Below are 17684 nucleotides of genomic sequence, written 5' to 3'. Positions count from 1 at the left end.
CTCCTCTTGGGTAGGGAGGCAGGTCCAGACCCACCCCACAGCTTCAGCCAGAGCAGCCCCTGCCACGAGGCAGCCTGGGGTCTGCGGTAGCGCTCTGTAAGCAGCACTGCACCCTTCGGAGAAGCCAGGATCTGTCCCAGGCTCTAAAAGATGCTTCTTCTTGTCACGCTCTCGCACAACGCTGAGACAGAAAGTGCCCCATGTTTATACAAACCCTGCAAAGATCCCGCCTGGAGGAAGATACCCATGCCAAATGACAGGAGCCAGCGGGAGCAAACGTTTGCACGCAGGAGCTTCAGCTGGCTGAAGAGCAGCATTTCCACGAGCAGAAGAAAGCCACTTTGCTCTTTAATCCTGGGAAACTTTTGACCACGTTGACTGCAGGAGAGAGGGCATGGCAGGCAGCCCAGCAACATGTGCCCCGAGCATCTGATAGCAGCGAAAATTCCGTGTCGCTTCCCCAGAGGAGCAGCGCTGGAGTCCCTGCCAAGGAGACAAGGGGACACGTCTCCCCTGGGGGTGCTATGAGCTCTGTGAGGGGCTGCTCTCCTCTTGCACGTGCGCATCGCTGCTGGCTCAAAACCCCGAGCACGAAGGGCGGCTGCAGGTGCCAGAGAGCCGCTTAAGGGGTTTTTTCTCCCTTCCCAAGCCACTTTCTGCTTCCTCCGAGTTCTCTTGCTCGCTCCTTAATCCCAGGGGAGATGCTGTCTGCAGCACAGGATAGGCCTTTCTGCCTGGAGAACTCTCGAACTTGCCGGCGGTGGCCCCTTCCCACTCCGCTCTGCTCCTTTCAGGCCAAATCAGCAGTTACCTGCAGCAGTTTCTTTGAACACTAAATCTTTGCTAACCTGGCTCAGATAAAAGAGGCAAGAAAACTGAAACTGGGGACTTTTGCGGGCACAGGGTGACATGTTGATAGGAAAATCTTCAGCTCAGGACATGCCTCCTTCTCTCCTGTGAAGGAAACAAGGCAGAATCAAGGTTGGGCTTTACAGCGGATCCCACTGTAAGGACTACATATAAATACATATGCAGTGTTTCCAACTCTTCCAAGCTTGATCAGAAACCTGGTCATTTACAGTAACAGTAAAACTGAGAAACACTAGTTCTTAGTATTCTTTTCTCTTCCCCAGCTCTTTAGGTTGGATATTGAGCTGCCAAGAAGTATGTTATAGCAAGCAGCATTTCCAGCTTTCAGCGTGCATCGCTTTAAGGCATTTCCATTGCCCTAACCCCTGAATACGCCTGCACAAGCTCTAAATCCCTCCTTTTCTTAAAACTCCCGAGTCGGGGATGTGCAGAGGGCTCTGGGTTCCCAAAAAGGCCGTTTTCCACCGGTCCGGCCTCAGGGGCACAGGGAAACGCTTCGAAACCAGCGACGAGGCCAACGGCCGCACAACTGCGCATGCGCCACGGCCAACGGCCACGGGCCAACGGCCGGGCGGCGGGCTGCGCGTGCGCGGCCCCGCCCACAGGCGGGGCGCGGGCGCAGGGGGCCGGCGCGGGCGCGCGCGCCGCCGCCGGCGGGCGATAAAGGCGCTGCCGGCGGAGCTCTGACGTCACGGCGAGTTAATTTTAAACGCGGACAAGATGGCGGAAGGGGACGCGGCGCGACGCGGCCGGCGCGCGGGGCCGGCCCGGCAGCGGCCCGAGCCCGCAGGTAACGCGTCCTCCGCGCGGCCCGGCCTGCGGCGCGGCTGCTCGCCGGGCCCGGCGCGGGCGGCGGCGGTGCGCGGGAGCCCGGGGGGAAGCGTTGTTTTTCCTCCCCCCGCCTCAAAATGGCGAGGGCGGCCCCGCGCCCCCCGCGCGCGAGGAGGGCCAGCGCGGCGGCCGGTGACCGCCCTCGCCGCAGCGGCCGTCGCGGGGGCCGCGGGCAGCGCCGGGCGGCCCTGCCAAGGGAAGGGACTGGCGGCGGCGCCGCCTCGCCCGGCCCCGGAGCCGTCGGTGCCCCCCTCCCTGGCCGCCACAGGAGACAGCCCCGTCTCCGAGCGTAGCCTCAGGTGGCCCCGGGCCTGCGCGCTCCCGGTGTCCCCTCAGGCGGTTGTCGCCCCCAGAGCAGCCGAGAACCCCGCGTCGTAACCCCGCAGCCGCCGCTTGGGAAGACGGCGCTGGAAGGCTGAAAAGCTGAGCGCTGCCATAGACCTCCCAAATACTTCAGTGCTCGGCTTCCAAAGTGAGCAGGAGCTGCGCAGCAGGGATGTGGAACTGGGCACATCTCGGGTGCCCTTTGTCGTGTTGGTCGCCTGTTTTGCAAGGCAGCTAGGTTCAGGGCAGGCTAAGGGCGCTGTGGACCGGCAGGTGCCGAATGGCTTCTCTGGTGCCACCTTTGCACAGAGGACAGGGCAATATCCATCCAAACCATGGCAGTACCTGAACGCGTGTGGCAGTGGTTTCAATAACTTAAAGTAGTTCAGAGATCACATATTGAGGACCTCACGCTGTTTGGGTGTTGAGTTTTTTTTTTTTTTAACTGAACACTGCTGAATTATGCTTTTTTAATCACTGCACAGTTTAATCTAAAAGCATAGGACTATTGCATAACTTTCCAAGAGTCAAAAAGCATGAGCACACCCATAATAAATCACGTTTAAGGTAGCTGTGTCATCACTAGTGGTGGAGACGAGTACATGCCACTGTGAAGTTACCCACATATTTACCTATTTTAGGCTTGGGGAAAAAAAAAACCCTATTTGACAGAGTTTGCATGTGCAAGTGTGGATGATCTGTGCAATTCTGCAGAACAGCTTTCTGTGCAATGAAGCCATAGTAGTAGACAGGAATAGCTACCAGAAAGGGAATGTAACAGGAGAGGCCTGTAACTGCTCCAGTGCTACTGTTGTTGCTTAATAGCTATTAGGCTTTGTCTTACAGTAGAGTCATTAACGATGTTACAGTTCACCCACCAACACTTATTCTGCAATAGTTCTGTACTGTTTCATTTTGAAATCTTCTGAATGCGGGGAGTTGGCTTGGGGAAGGCCGGCTTCATTCCTTGACATGGTGATCCCCTGCCCTGCAGCCCCTTAGCACCGTGAAGAATGTGCTTCTAAAATAGTCCAAGTAAAACTGTTCCGTGCATTCCTTCAAACATGGGAGACCCTCCCGATTTAGGAGGTTGGGCAGCACTCACTGTTGTCACATGGATTTGAGTGCTTGAGCCAGGCCTTGCAGGAGTCCTTAATTCCTCGGGTGTCTGGCACCAACTGCAGCCCTGCGTTTGGGTTAAATGGTGCTGATTAATGTTTGCTTCGTGACTAGATCAATGAACTATCAATGACTGGAGCAAGGCAGCTTGATAAGTAGTGGTTGTTTTCTCTCTTTCCTAATAAAAATAGATGTGCTAACTCAAGCTAGTTGGACTGCATGTAAAGGAAGGTGTGTGTTGGACGGGAGAAGTTTTTTATTTGTTGTTTGTATTTTCCCTCTATTGTATTAGAACTCCTACGTAGCAGTTTCTCAACCTCTATGTTGTTAGATTTTGCACAGGTACAAAAAACTGACATGAAGGGTAAGCTGAGCTGTAGGCAAACTAATTTCTACATTTCTCTTGCTTTCCTGACTGACCATGGTGGTGTGTTAGTCTTCAGCTGAAGTTGCGTCCCAAGTGTCACTTCAGGACTAAAGATAAGTCTTAACTTTGTGCTTGCCACTAGTCAACTATTTTACATCTCGGCACAGTCTGTTAAAGTTTTTAGCTGTGCCAGGATGAGTAGCACATTCATAGGGAAAACTGTCAAAATTGACTGACTTTTTTATACAGTGTGAGTCTGAAGCAGCTTTTGCTGCTGCAGTGCACGGTGAACAGGCCCCTTCTGAGTACAGTGCTTTGATATTTGGGCCTGTCAACCTTTGAATGGGGAGATTTAACTTCAGAATTATAATGAATTTTGTGGATTTCTTTTTGTTGCTGCTGCTACACACTGTACCTAGAATGTGATCTGCAGGCTGCTAGTTTGAGTGCCATTTTCCAGCCTGTCTCTAAACCCAGTGTTAATATCTTAAACTTGCTCTACTGATCACTGAATATTTTAAAGTTAATCTTTAAGCTGAATAAAATGTGAAACTAGATGTTTCAGACTTGCTATATATGTCATTCATAAACAGAAATCTTGAAGTATTTGTATATACTGGACTTAAGGCTTTACTTCAAGAATACCTATTGGAGAACCATGGGTTTCTTTTAGCAAAACATTTTTAGCAACCTAGGCTTTGATATTAAGCTATCTAGGAGGAAACCTGGGAGTAACTTTTCTTGTTTTCCAAAGGTTGTCACTTAGAATATTGTCCCTTCTTAGAGACAAATTTGAGGTTCTGGTGTTGTGTAGGTTGGTTTGTATGAATAATGTGGGATTGGGATTTGCCTATGAAATGCTATACCAAACGGCTCTCTTCCAAGAGTAAGTTTGAAATAGGTTTGCAAACATTGCAAAGGCTGCCTGCTATATCATTTAGCTCTGAAGAAATGATTAATCAGAAGTGATTAACTTCAATGAGGATAAGAGTTATAATCAAGTCTTTCCCAACAACAGATCAATATGTAATAGGTACTAATGTTCCAAGGACAGTGGTAGTCAACTTGTTTGACCTCTAACTTAGGTGTATTTCTGTAGGAGACTAGTACATGTTTTCTTGTGTTCATTTCTAGGAAAAGAAAACTTTCTATGTTTGCTAAAGAAGCATTTTAAAACATGTTCATTATAAGTTTGGAACAACTCAGAAGGAGATTAAGTTTCAAAACTTGTTTCTCTGCCCAGTTAGGTACCTGAAATGAGATCTGGAGAACTCAAAGAACTCTTCTTTCCTCTCCCACTGTAAACTCTTATTTGACTGGATTTATCTCCCAGGACTTAAAGGTAACCCATGTCCATTTTCCTCTGTAATACACTCTAGATCATCTCACAGCTTGTTTGTAAATTAATATTAGGTAAGTAACTATCTGTCAGTGTCTAACTGGAGCCTTTAACTGCAGCAGAGGAGAAGGAGCTTATTCCCCTTCCTTTTGCTTTTGGGAAAGCACACAACTCGACATATCTCACTGTGTATAGCAGGTTGTTTATGTGCTGAAACAATTTCTTGTTAGTTGAAGTTGGCCAACAAGAATTCCTGCTCCTACAGGAATTGAGGTAACAAGATTAATTCATATCTGATGCCAGTAGCTCTTAGCACTCGATATGATCTGTGAAGCTAAATATCTCTTGTCCACTCCCCATTAGCTACATAGCAAAATAGCTGTGCTGGTATTATATTTGTTAGTGGCTGGGTCCTATTTTAGGCACAGAAAAATATGAAGCAAAATATTTGACATCCAAGTTGGCATTTCTGAGCCACGTAGCATCTACAGTAGTCTGACAAAAGCTAACTGAGCAGAGGTCTTGTTTGATAACAGTAATCTGCTGGATGAACTCGTGATCAAGGCTAATTGAACTTCTTGGTTATAATATGTATTGAATTTTCTTTTAGGCTACTGCATGGAAGACAAAGTTCTTAGTACCTTGCCCTGCTCCACTCTTTCCTGGAGGGATAGGTGAAAAAGAGCTGTTTGACTTGTAAGACTGCACAAGGTGCCTTCTGGCCCTTGGTGCCTCTGGGACTTGGCTTACAGCTCAGTTACTGGGCCTCTATTTACAGCTTGTGTACTTTAAGAGATATCCCGATACACTTTTGCTGGCAGGGGAGGTGTCTCATCTCCTTTCTTCTTGTCCAGCTTTTTTTTTTTTCCTTGTTGTAGCTGTAGTCCCAGTTTTAGTGTCAATGCAGAGAATAAACATAGCTGGCTCTCATTTCAGAGGCTGCGTGGCAAGGTGTGGTGTGTGTTACTGCAAGCCCTGTCAAGTTTTTAAGAGACTGAAATAGAAATCAAAACCCAGAAGTTAGCAGAACTGAAGACTTGTACTAATTAAATGCTGCACAGGCTGCAGGCAGGTTTTGGAATACAAATTATAGTAAATGGATACTGATGAGAGTAGAAATGAAATTGCCTTTATACATTTTTTGCTCAGTGAGGTCAGAATTGGGTGCCAGTCTATAGCTGGTGTCAAATCATAATATATTTTTCCTTCTCTTGTCAGCTTAGGTTGAATCATGTTAAATTTACTGGACTTAAGTGCCTTGGTGAAATACATGAAGCGTCTTCTGATGTGTTGCATGGCAAATTCAGGATAGCAAGACTTTCCACTGAGATAAAAAGCTCTGTAGGAGAAAGTGTCAGCTTCTTGTCCTGAGGTGCAAGTATGGCTGCTTGTACACTGAGCATGCTTGGAAAAGTTGTTCTCGCCTCTCATCTCCTTGGATGGGATTGTACTACTGAGTGGACGAATAAGTGTGGTTATTTTAACCATCTCTGAGCCCAATCCTGTTCCACTGATGCTTGTGAAACTTGCAAACTATTGCTTGTTTTCTCCCTTGCTGTATTTTCAGCTTCCTGGTCAGTGTAGGAAAGGCTCTTTGGCTTTTGCTTGTGGCTGTTCTTTTATTCCAGTTCAGGTACTCCAAACATCTTAACTGATAATTGGAAGGTACCATCTGTCAATCCTCTGCATAATATGAAGTCCTCACAGTGTTCAACTTGTGTGAACAGTACAGAGTGGATGAACTGCTGGGCCTGGAGTCAGTTGCTTCCCTACTGCTTGCGTATAGAGCTAGTGAAAAATGCGTGCTGTAGAAAATCAGGCTAAGGTGCTCAACATAACTAAATCAACTTTCTTAAAATAAGTTGTCTTCCTTTAACAAGAAACATTTTCTTGAGTACTTTGTGTAATTCTGATCTAATACGAAGGGATTGTTCTGGTTAATGACAGCCATGTGATTCCAAACATGGCCTTAAAGCTGCCCTGAGGGCTGTTAGCACGTCTTCCAAACAGCAGAGTTTTAAGCTCATCTCTGGGATGACGGAGAGAATGTAGTACAAACTACTTAAAAGGAAATGTATCTAAAAGCTAGTATGCCAAACCTCCTTTAGACTTTTTTTAGTACAGAATTTGCCTAGAGATTTGCAGTAACTAATGCTTTTCGTAGGGGCGTGGGTTTGGGATCTCATCTAGAACTAATAGTACTGTAGAGAACTCCTGAAAACTCCATGTATTGTTACACTTTTCGAGACTTAAGTATCTTCCTCCTTCCCTCTGTAAGTGAAAGTCACATATTAAACTGCTTGCAGCTTCTGTGTGTTGTGTGCTGTCCTAAAGAAAAGCTGTTAGATTGACTAGAGGTATCCAGACTGAGAACTTGATAGGAAGAGAAGAAATAATCTGTTCCCCTGTTGTGTTTGGCCCTTTCAAGAGCATGATGGGGCTTGCCCTACCTCTGGGATTACTCTCTTGTTTTTCTTCCAAAGCTGCCCTTGGTGCTAGGTGAGGCTAGTGAGGAGCTACTAGGTTAAGTGACAACAGCATTTGCTGTCTCAGGAAAGCACTTTTAAAGAACCTTCTGTTACTTCACCTGCTAGAAGTGCTTGAGGCTTCTGTGACAACAAAAAGAGTGAATAATGTTAAAGGAGTCTAGGTAAGTAAATCTTGAGCCCTCCGTACTAGTACGATGGCATTGGACTGAGCTTCTAACATGCCAGTGTTTTACAGTGTCCTTGTGACAGCTAGGCTGTCACAGCCTGGAAATGAAGATCTGTGGTGGGAGACCCATTGGTAGGTGAGTCCCCTCCAGCAGGGAACTGTTCAAGGAACCCTTCTGTAAGGTGGCAAGCGCTGCGCCAACCCCAAGACCCTTCCAGCAGCTGCACACTGTAGCCAAACTTGTTGACAAAAGGAGGAGTAGTGCTAGCCTGCATGTGCAGAGGAAGGCAACCTTGTCTTTAACTGAAATTTAACAAGTGTGTTGGCTAATTCAGCCTAAATCTGAGCGCTTTCAAATGTAGACAAATCCTTGGCAGCACACGGTCTGATCCAGTTACAGCCCAGTTGTCTCCCCATCTTTGCAACATTATCACATAACACTAAGTCAGTGTCCACATGAACACACTGCTTAGCTGTACTTGAGCATGAGGAGAGTCTGGAGAAATTTTCCAGTTTGTGACTAGGTTGTAGTTGGTCAAACCTTTTTTGGCCCCAGTGCTGAGTCTAGCAGCTTGTGCCTCTCCCCTCAGTGTTCCCGATAGAGCTGTTTCAGAGGCTGCAAAGTTGCACATCAACCTGTGTTTATTCCAGATAAGTTCCTATGCAGCCCTTGGACAGTTGTGCCAACAGTGAGGGCAACGGTGCTGTACTGTTCAATGTACAACTAGAGTGACCTGATGCCCTGCAGATGCCAAAGCTGCTTAGTGCCACTGCTCCCTGGACCCTTAGGGCAAGAGAGTTTGTTTTGCTGGCTTGGTTGGTTTGACTCTTTACAGCACCAAGCAAGCAGCAAAAGCAGTAGAAAACGCAGTGTGGGACTGAAAGGTGCTGGGGACAAGTAAAGACAGGAGAGGGCTGTTAACTGAGTGGTGGAATTTGGCAGTGCTGTTTATTAAAGGCACTGGGGAGGGGACCAGGTGGCAAGAGGCAGTTACTTGTGCTGTGCAGTTGGCAGAAGAAATGTACTTTGAGCTTGGACTTGGAGGAGGGCTTCTGTGAAGCAGCACTGCTGGTGCCTGACACAGAGCTGGAGATGAAGGGCTGGTGTGGGAGTGAGGTATATGGGCATGGCTAGGTGTTGTAGCAATTATACATAAATATACTAATTATAAATATACTAATTATGTGAGAAGGATCTCCTGCTCCAATGTGAGATAGGAACTGGAGGAAAAGCACATGTGCAAAGCTTTTTTTTTTTTTTTTTTTCTTATTGTTTGCTTGTTTAAATTCTTGCTGAAATGTGAATAGTGGGTGGTTGTGGTTTTTTATTATTTTTCCTGTTTCCAGGTCTCCTTGATCTGGGCTCTATTCCACTACTCACTAATCTTGTTTGAACACATTGTGTTCCCCTGGCTGCACTTCCTGTTCAGTCAGGGTGTGCGTGGTAGTAATGCTACCAGGTTAAGAATTGGGTCTATCCTTAAGAGGAAAAGGGAGGAATTTAAACACCCAATGAAGGTGCCTGAGAGTAGCAATGGTATCAGATTTTTTAGATTCACTAATTAGAGAAGGTTCTTCCTTAATGTAAACAGTCTCTTCCTGCATTGTTCATTCTTTGAAATTGAAACACAAGCTTTTCTTAGAAGAAAATTTTGCTGTGCAGGTACAGCTGGATGATTAAAACTACTCGGGGTGTTGCTGTAAAAATCAAGCACGGAGTTAAGTGCAGTCGGCATCTTTTCCCTTCCTCTCATCTCCCTTCACCTTGGTTCAGGCTAGCTGCTCTCTCAATCATTGTTGACATGCGAATTTATATATAAAATTAGGACCTTAAAACATATAGGAAATACTGACAGAATCTAGCTAGTCAATCAGAATTTAATTCTTGAACTCGGACAAGCAACAACCCTAAAATCACTGTGTATTAAGGGGGAGAAGGGCTCTTTTTTTAGTGCCCTCCCTTACCTTAATCCACCTTAGTACTCTCAAGCAGCAGGGCTTTTTTGAAGGGACTAGAAGGTCCTACTGAATCTCCTGTGGGTAGAGATCCTGTTAGGTCCTTCAGTGTGCTAATAATAGCTGGGATTTTTAAGCGGAGTGGAGGAAGGATGGAAAGCATGCTCTGTCACCCTCCAAGTTTTCCCTTGTAGCTGTGGAGAAATGTATCCTTCTCCCTGGATTCATGACATACTTTCCAAAAAACAATCTTTGCATGCATCAGGGCTTCTGCTTCAGCTGTCTTAATCTCTGCTTTCAGTATTTTCTTACCTATATATGTGCTTCCTGAGAAGAGATGAACTGGAAGGTTGACTTTTTGTTGTTGCACAACTTCATTTTAATGAACTCTCCCTGCAGCAATTCTGTCCCTTTCACCAGAGAACACAAAATGGCAACTTTAACAGTAATTTGGGTAGCTCTGGCAGAGTTACCTCTCCATGCATGCAGACCATTCAACAGAAAAGCAATTTAGAGCTCTCAAGAGTAGACAGACCTATTGTCTGATGAGTTATGACACTTCATAGCTTTATAGGTCATAAAAATCCTTTTTTTCCCCTTCGGTCGAATCATAGCTTCAGGTACTTCTTGCCTCTTGTATTTTATGTAACAGTTCTAGATCTGTCTGTTAATGTCATCTTCCCCTGAAGGAACAGAGAGGGTTAAAAACATTTCCCACCCTCCCCTAATCCACCCTCAGTTTTACTGGATATACAGACAAGTTGTTGGAGCTGAACTCATCTGTCCTATTTATAGCAGAAATATTCAAAACATTTAATTATTTCTGGCCTTAAAACGAGCTCCTTGGCAGTATTCACTAGTCAGCATTAGGAGAGCAACAATGTGTTGAGGTCTGTATCAGCCTCATAACTTTCATGTGGATCTTGCTGCCACTTTGCATGGAGTGAGAGCTGGGAAAAGGGAGGATGAACTTGTCACTTAAACCTAGTGTTTCTTTATTATTTTTTCCCCCCAATGTGTCTTTTTTGTGTGTTTGGTTGGGGGGAATTAGTTGTTTTTCTTTAGCCCATCTTATATTGGCACAAGAAATGTGGTGTCTGGGGAGAACCAGGAAGAGTCCAGTGATTTTTTGAGAGATGAAGCATCTCAGGATGCTAGCTTGGTTTCAATCTGGAGTTCTAGGAAGGTGCATGTTTGTATAAACAGGATGCTAAAACTGCTAGCTTGAATTTACAAAAGTAGAGGCTTGGAGAGACTAGAAAAGGGAACTTTGGAGTTGTTTTAACTGCTGATACAGCAAGTTGAAGGAATGCTGATGAAAGCTACTTGTACCAATGAAAGTGACTCTTTGAGCTGCTTCTATATAACCTGAGTCATTACCACTAAAGCAAACAGATTTAAATTGATTTTTAATGTTGTGTTGCATTTGTGCACGGTTGTCTGTGTCATCCAACCTTCCAGACAAGTTGGTTGCTAGTTGGCACTTGCCACTTGCTAACGAGGAACATATTCTGTATTTGAAACAGAGTTTAGCAGATAGTGCATACTTCGTTTGTACGATCAGAGGAGGTTAAAACTTTAAAGGTAGCTGTATTGGTATTTGATTCTAGTGAACATGCTGGGTATTCCTGATGCTTAAGGGGATAGATGGACTAGCATTTAAAATGGGTTATGTGTTCATTTCCATAGCTTGGAAATCACGCTGGCTGTTCTTACTCCTGTGTCCTTATGCTACAGGGCAAATAAGTCCTCAGCTGCTAGCTGCCTCCTTAGGGAAAGGAGGAATTGGCTTTTGTTCATTTTTACCCTTTATTTTAAGGAGCAGCTTATTTAGTTCAGCTTGTTTGGTTTGAATATTCTCTGTATTTACACAAGAAACCACTGTTCTCCAAAGCTGGCTTAGCATTTCAACAACTGTTGCTTGTTCAGGGTGCTTAGCTGCTGGGGGTCAGTTGTCCTGTGCTCGGCAGCAACTACAGCAGGACTCGCAAGCTTCCGAGGCGCTGATACCTCCCGCTCGGCCAGCTGCCTTTGCTGCCGTTCGTGTGTCTGCTCGTGCGTGTTACTGAACAGCACTGCCCCTCCTGCATCCTCTGGCACATGTGACCTGGGTTCGGAAGCGATTACACACCTGCCAGAGCGCAGCGTATGTGACTGTAGTGCGAGTTCCTGTAGTCCAGAAGCCTCAAAGGTCAGGCGCACACCTCAAACAGGAAATCACACTGCTGCACTGCCAAGCTGACCGCAGTAGGCTCTGCCAGGTGAGAGCTTTTCTGCGTGTCCTGGAAGCCCGAGGTCTGTTGCTGCTTTTGCACTTGCAGGAGTTTCTCACAGGCTTGAGACCAAAGCTGTGAGCAGACAAGGTGACTCTGCCAGCTTCTCTGTCTAGGCTGACCGGAGCAGTGTTGTCCAGCAGCGCCTGGGTGGTATGAGGAACGCGCGGTTGTGGTTCTGACAACTGCTCTATGGCTGCTTTGGAATGTAAGGCATGGATGAGCGGCACCCGTAACGCCGTTACCAGGGTGGTACAGGACGTCCTGCAAGTGTTAAAGACTTTCCAATGAAGCAAAACCTCTGCTGCTTGGGTTGCCCCTCCAGCAGCACTGAATGTTGTCATGGAGACCTGTCCAGAGGCTGCCACGAGCTTTACAAATCCAACTCAGTGTCCAGTTGGCAAGAAACACTCCAGTGCAGGGACAGTCCTACTGTGAAAACCGCCTCTTCCAGTTAGTCCTTTGCTGTTGCTATATCCCAGTTAGTAGGACTAGATTGTTGCAGGGACCTAGAGCAGTTTGTGGCCTGCAGACTAGGCTGTAAAACAAGTCCACTCAAATTCCTGCTTTCAGGTAGGGAGCTACCCCAGTGCTGGGGGAGCTGGAGGGCAAAAATGGGGTGTAAGGAGTAGCACTTCACTGACTCCTGGCCAGTTCTACTGGCATGATGCTTTTATGGGGAGATACTATCTGTATTGGTGATACCAAAGACCTTCTAAGAGTCTTCTAAAGTGTTCCTGCTTCCCTGGAGATGGTAACTAGCCAAGCCAATAGGGTTAAGCAGCTGGGAGAGTAGTATAAAGCCCCTAAAACTTTAGGGCACCTGCTTAGGGGCATGTGGCACAGACTGCTTGTTCCATCAGCGCAATCATCAGCCTTTGCTCCACAGTTAATGCTGTTAATTTGTATGATGTCTGTCCTGATACAAGACTTCTGGAGCGGAAGTATGTTCTGTGCCACTCAAGCATGGAGTTATGAAATCAGCTCTTCTGGATGGATCAATTTTCCTTCACAACTGTCAACACTGCAGCTCTCCACCCTCAAAGTGCTTGATTCATGGTGGCGATAGTCTTTATATAGCTGAAAGCTCCCAACCTGCCTACATTAGGCTGGCAAGTTCAACAGAAAATAAGCTTGATGCCTTGGACTTCACTTTCCAATTTCTGCTGGTAAGTGAAATCTAATAGGAATTGAAGAGGACCTGCAAATAAATCTTCTCTCTTGTTCCCTCTGAGCTAAGTGAGCTGCACGAGTGCAGGAAGTGATTAAAAAGTTGTCGGGAACCTTTAAGGGATGTATTGTCTGTTGGTTCTTGATAGCCCTATCTGCTTGTGATAGGGGGAATCTGCCTGTTTAGAAATAACTGTTGATAAAATACCACTCTGCTTGTTTGTTCGGTAGACTTCATGGCTTGAGGAGGCCTTGAGTGATTCTTCTGCCTCTTTGGCAGAAAGGTGATGCTGCAGCAAGTGCTTGGAGGTCTGCTAGGGTTTTGCGAACTTCCAGGTAAAAAAAAAGATGGTCTACATCTAGCTGCAAGTGAACAAAGAAGAAATGAATCAAAGACTGTTTTAAATAACCAAGTTGAACTTGTTGCCTGTGTACTGTGTGTATCTGTTGCTACAGTGCAAGTCTTTCCTTGGAGCTGTATCATCTTAGGCTTTTTTAATCAATAGGGTATCCCTTCAAGCTTCTAGGCGGTGGTCTGAATGCATCCTGATCAGCAAAATCAGGTTCTTGCCTTGCCTCCCCACTGGGGTATTCTTCCAAGTCTTCTGGTCTGCAAAGGATTACCAGTATGAGCTGAAACCTGTTATGTAAACTCTTGGAAAAGGACTAGTTTAATTTCTGGAAATAAGAATGCCTTTAAGCTAAAGATGAGAGTTGTCCTGTGAAGTGGTGACCGCTCCTGTCACTGTTCTTACATAGTTTGATTTTCTGTTGCCAACTCTCTTACTAAAGTTACTCCTTGTGCTTGTCAGGCCTGTTAGTGCAACTGCATTTGGCCGGCTTCATCAAGCAGCCTTAGCTCGAGGTGATGCCAGGATCTATTCTGCACACCCACGTGGAGAATGTTGGAGTTCAGGTCTTGCTGCTTAGGACTGAAGCCCTTGCAATCCAACTAGCCTAGTGCTTAGTTCAAACAAAGTACATGCATTTTGAACCAGCCCTCCTTCCCTTCTGTGATTTAGTACTACTGTGATGTCCCTGAACATGCAACTACTGGGAAGGTACCTCAGTCCCTTCATGCTTCTGGTGTTCTAATGCAATGTGACAAAATCTAAGTTTAGAGTTGAAAGCAGTTCTGGAAACACAAGAAACCTTTTGACGCTGGATAGATATCCTGGAACTAGGCCAATGGGAGAGTTTCTCTTCTGTTAAGCTAATGTCAGCATCGTGGTACTTGGCCAGGAAACTTTGAGGGGGTTCAACCTAGTAACTCCTGAATTCCTGAAGTCAGGAAAAAGGGCATCAGTGCTAATGCGCTGTATATCTGAAAGGCTGCTTTGCCTTAATTTTTTGCTTTGGATTTCCTATTTTGCCTATTGGTCAAAAGGGGATAGGGTAAAGAGGGAATATTCCGTCCACCAGGATCAGTTTGGGATGTGTGTCTAAAATGAGTTCCTAATATGCTGTTAACTCTTCTTTAAATGGTTTCTAAGAGCTTTCAAACCCTGTCATAGCAGGACTAGGAAGCAAGAAACTGATTTTTCTCCCCGCTTTTTCCCCACCCCCAAATGTTAGACCTTTTACATACTTAAGATATTTCCCTCTTACGAGCAGTAAGTACTTTAAGAAGCTTGTGCTATATTTGAAGATTAAAACAGGTAATATGATGTGCTGGATTACGAGATCGTGTAACTTCTGCTGATGCATGTAACTCTCAGGTTATGTGCTAGGTAAATGTGTACACACAAAAACTGACAGAAAACGAGTATAAGAAGGCAGTGTTCTAAAAATGTCCTTTTTGTCCTCTTTGGAGCTTATTTTAAACTAATTAATCTTTCCCATATGAGAAGAGAGCAAAGGCCTTTTTTTTTTTTTTTTTTTTTTTTTTTTTTTTAAATATAAGTTACATGTGAAGCCTTGAACCCTGAAAAGAGAATTGGTCTTTCGTGATGTTCCTTAAAACTTACTGAATCCTTGAGAACTGAAAGGTAGCCAATACACAGAGCTCACGCAAATGGACAGGGAATTTATCTGCCCTTCACCTCATCCTCTGCCTAGGTGTCATGAACGGTTCGTTTTTCCAAACAGGCCTATGTTGGGATATGGCACCCTGTCTCATTCCTGCTGCTGGGAATGAGACCAGCTTGAGGCTTTACTTCAGAATTGTACAATTTCCTGGGCACTGACTAACATATTTGTAACCTGTCATTTTGCAGGCAAGCATTATGAGGAGGAAGAGGAGGAGGACGCCCTGCCAGACTCGGATGAAGAGGTGGAGTTGGATAATCCGCGCCCCATACAGATTGTTCTTGCTCATGAAGATGACCATAACTTTGAGCTAGATGAAGGCGCTTTGGAAAAATCTTGCTTCAGGAACACATCAAAGATCTTAACATAGTAGTTGTATCTGTAGCGGGAGCTTTCCGCAAAGGCAAATCTTTTCTGCTGGATTTCATGCTTAGATATATGTATAACAGGGTGAGTAATTTGGACTTCTCTCTGAAGGGGCAGGATGTGTGTGTGTCTTAGTTTGGTGCTTTAGTTATTTACCCTTGCATTTTTTGACTTGAACACAAACATTGCAGTTCACCCTTTTCTCCCCTATTGGGAGATATGGGAGGTCGGCTACTATGTGTTAGGATTTTCTGAAGTACGGCAGAAGGGAGAAAGTCTCCTGTCAGTTTGACTGGATTATATCCCTGAATAGTCCTGGGATTCTTTAAGTCCTTGTAAGTCACTGGTACATGAATACCCAGTTTGAAATTCAGTTTGTTCTTTTAGCTTTTAGAATGTAGTGGATGGTTGCTCTTGCATGTACTATACTTTGAACTCTAGGCTGATATGGAAAAGGTTGAGGTGTTGGGACTCTGGACATAAATATCTGTGTCAGGGGTGGTGGTAGTGTGCTGTTTTAATCTTCATAATAAATATTGACAATTCATTGTTGGGCTTCTCCTTGAAGCTTGGAAGCAGCAGATCTCATTCCTTCTAGCTTGTTGTTGTCCAGTCCTGAAATAGTCATGGCAAGTTCCTGCTAACTGTGTCTCCTTCGCCTTCACTTTGGATGCCTTGAAGTTGAGATGAACCCAGCCCTTGCAGGAAATAAGGCAGTGTCCAAAAGAAGCTGCTGGTAGCTGGCAGATGAAGATCTCCTTTCTTTTCCTACTAGTGATGCCTGCTATTGAATTCCCCTCAGTGGTTTGCCAAGAGGTCTGTAAGGAAAAGACTGAGGATGTGGTAGGAGGAATACAGAGTAGCAAGCTGCTGTTTCCAACTTTTTAACTCTTCTATCCCCGGGGGAAATAAATATTTCATTGATATGGTTATTCAGTGGATGACTTTTTGTTAAAGCTTCTGCAGAGTCTTGGGAGGGCTGGGGGAGTCTGCAGTTGAAGCAAATACAAGGCTTTTTGCATATATAGGCAGTTTTAGATTCTTCAAAACTAACAGGGGCGAACTTGGAGCAAATATTCTAACTTCCAAATTGAATTAGGGTGAAGGTTTGTGAAGCAAAGTGGATTGGAACAGTATTTCAGTCTTGTGTAATGTCTCCACTTTACTGCATTGCACAGTCACTTTTTGGTTTTCTATAGGTGTCCTTCAAAATACTCTTAATTTAAGAAATCAAAGATTAAGACAAGCTTAGTCTAAGTCATCTTAGTCATCTAGTGCAGGAGCTCTGCTTTGCTAAAAGGTGGGAGGTCTTGTTCCCTATGTGCTTTCTCAGGCTGTGTATTTCTGTTCTCCAGCTGCAACACTTAAGGCCTTGGCTGAGCTGATCCAACTTCTTGGAACAGAAGACACTTTTACTAGAATAGAAAAGTATAGAAGACATTTTACTTGACCTTTTTCTTTTTTTTCTGCCAGCTTGCTAATGTAAATTGGCTTAGGAAAGAGTTTGACAAGCCTCAGTGCTGCAAACTGAGCCATGGAAGAGTAGTGGATGGGAGGGAGAAGACAAGTGAAATGCCTCTCTTCTGGAGCACAACCGAGTTGTATCTACTCACATGATGTCCTCTGTCTTCATTCTGATTTCACTGCAGGATGGGGATCCTCTCAAGTGTGGTCTCCATTTTCAGTCAGGCTTAATTACAGGTCTGGATTTACTGTGAACTGAATGTTAGAGACTGCATGGAATACCAGAGCATCAGTGTTCAATCAATACACTGGTAAAGCAATTTAGTGTCCTCTCTTGTGTATAATAAAGCATGTGAGGGGGAAAAAGCATCAAGATGCTTCAGGAGTCTATTTTCTGGCTTGGTCCAAGGGCTAGAGGTCATGTGGAGAGCTGCCATTCCAAAAAGCTCACTTGTACCTAGTTGAGTCAAAGGGATAAGGATTTTTGTCCTGGCTGAGGCTGGTCACTAACTTTGAGGCAGGCATCTCACTACAGACATTGCTTCGTTGTATGGCTGCTAGTTTGAAATGGAGCAGAATCAACTGCTGTAAGATTGTGGTAGTTGTGCACTCAATGAAATGCTGTGAGGATCCTGCAATTGCTTTTGCAGTTTAAGCCTTATTAAGAGTTGGGTGTGGTAACACTAGTAAATTTAGATTTATAAGCTTTTTTCCAGGAGCATGACCTTCTTAGCTTCCATTAATCTGCAAGGTATGGTGCATATTAAATGGCAAATAAAGCTGCAGTGGTCCTTCCTTTAGTATGGAATATATTTAGGTTAGTTATCCACTAGGTGAGTAGTGCAAAAGTGGAGTGCAGATTCAGCTTGCTTTTCTGTAGGAGCAATGCCTTGTTCCTTCTGCTGTATTTCTTGACCTCTTT

General features: G+C 45.1%; 1 protein-coding gene across 2 annotated transcripts in view; it reads left to right on the top strand.

Moving 5' to 3' along the window:
* Positions 1–1513: 1513 nt before the first annotated feature.
* Positions 1514–17684, top strand: part of ATL2 (atlastin GTPase 2) — a 32061-nt gene continuing 15890 nt past the window's right edge. The window contains exons 1-2 of one of the 2 annotated variants that reach the window (XM_088521250.1): positions 1514–1660; positions 15121–15382. In XM_088521250.1, coding sequence (XP_088377376.1) covers positions 15359–15382 — 24 coding nt within the window. In that variant the 5' untranslated portion in view covers positions 1514–1660; positions 15121–15358. The remainder of the gene's footprint in view (positions 1661–15120; positions 15383–17684) is intronic. The other variant, XM_088521251.1, reaches the window with a different exon arrangement.

The sequence above is a fragment of the Tinamus guttatus genome, unplaced genomic scaffold, assembly GCF_059628265.1.
Source record: "Tinamus guttatus ecotype Peru unplaced genomic scaffold, ASM5962826v1 Tinamus_guttatus_pri_ptg000116l, whole genome shotgun sequence".
Lineage (NCBI taxonomy): Eukaryota > Metazoa > Chordata > Aves > Tinamiformes > Tinamidae > Tinamus > Tinamus guttatus.
This window is presented reverse-complemented; position numbering and strand designations above follow the sequence as displayed.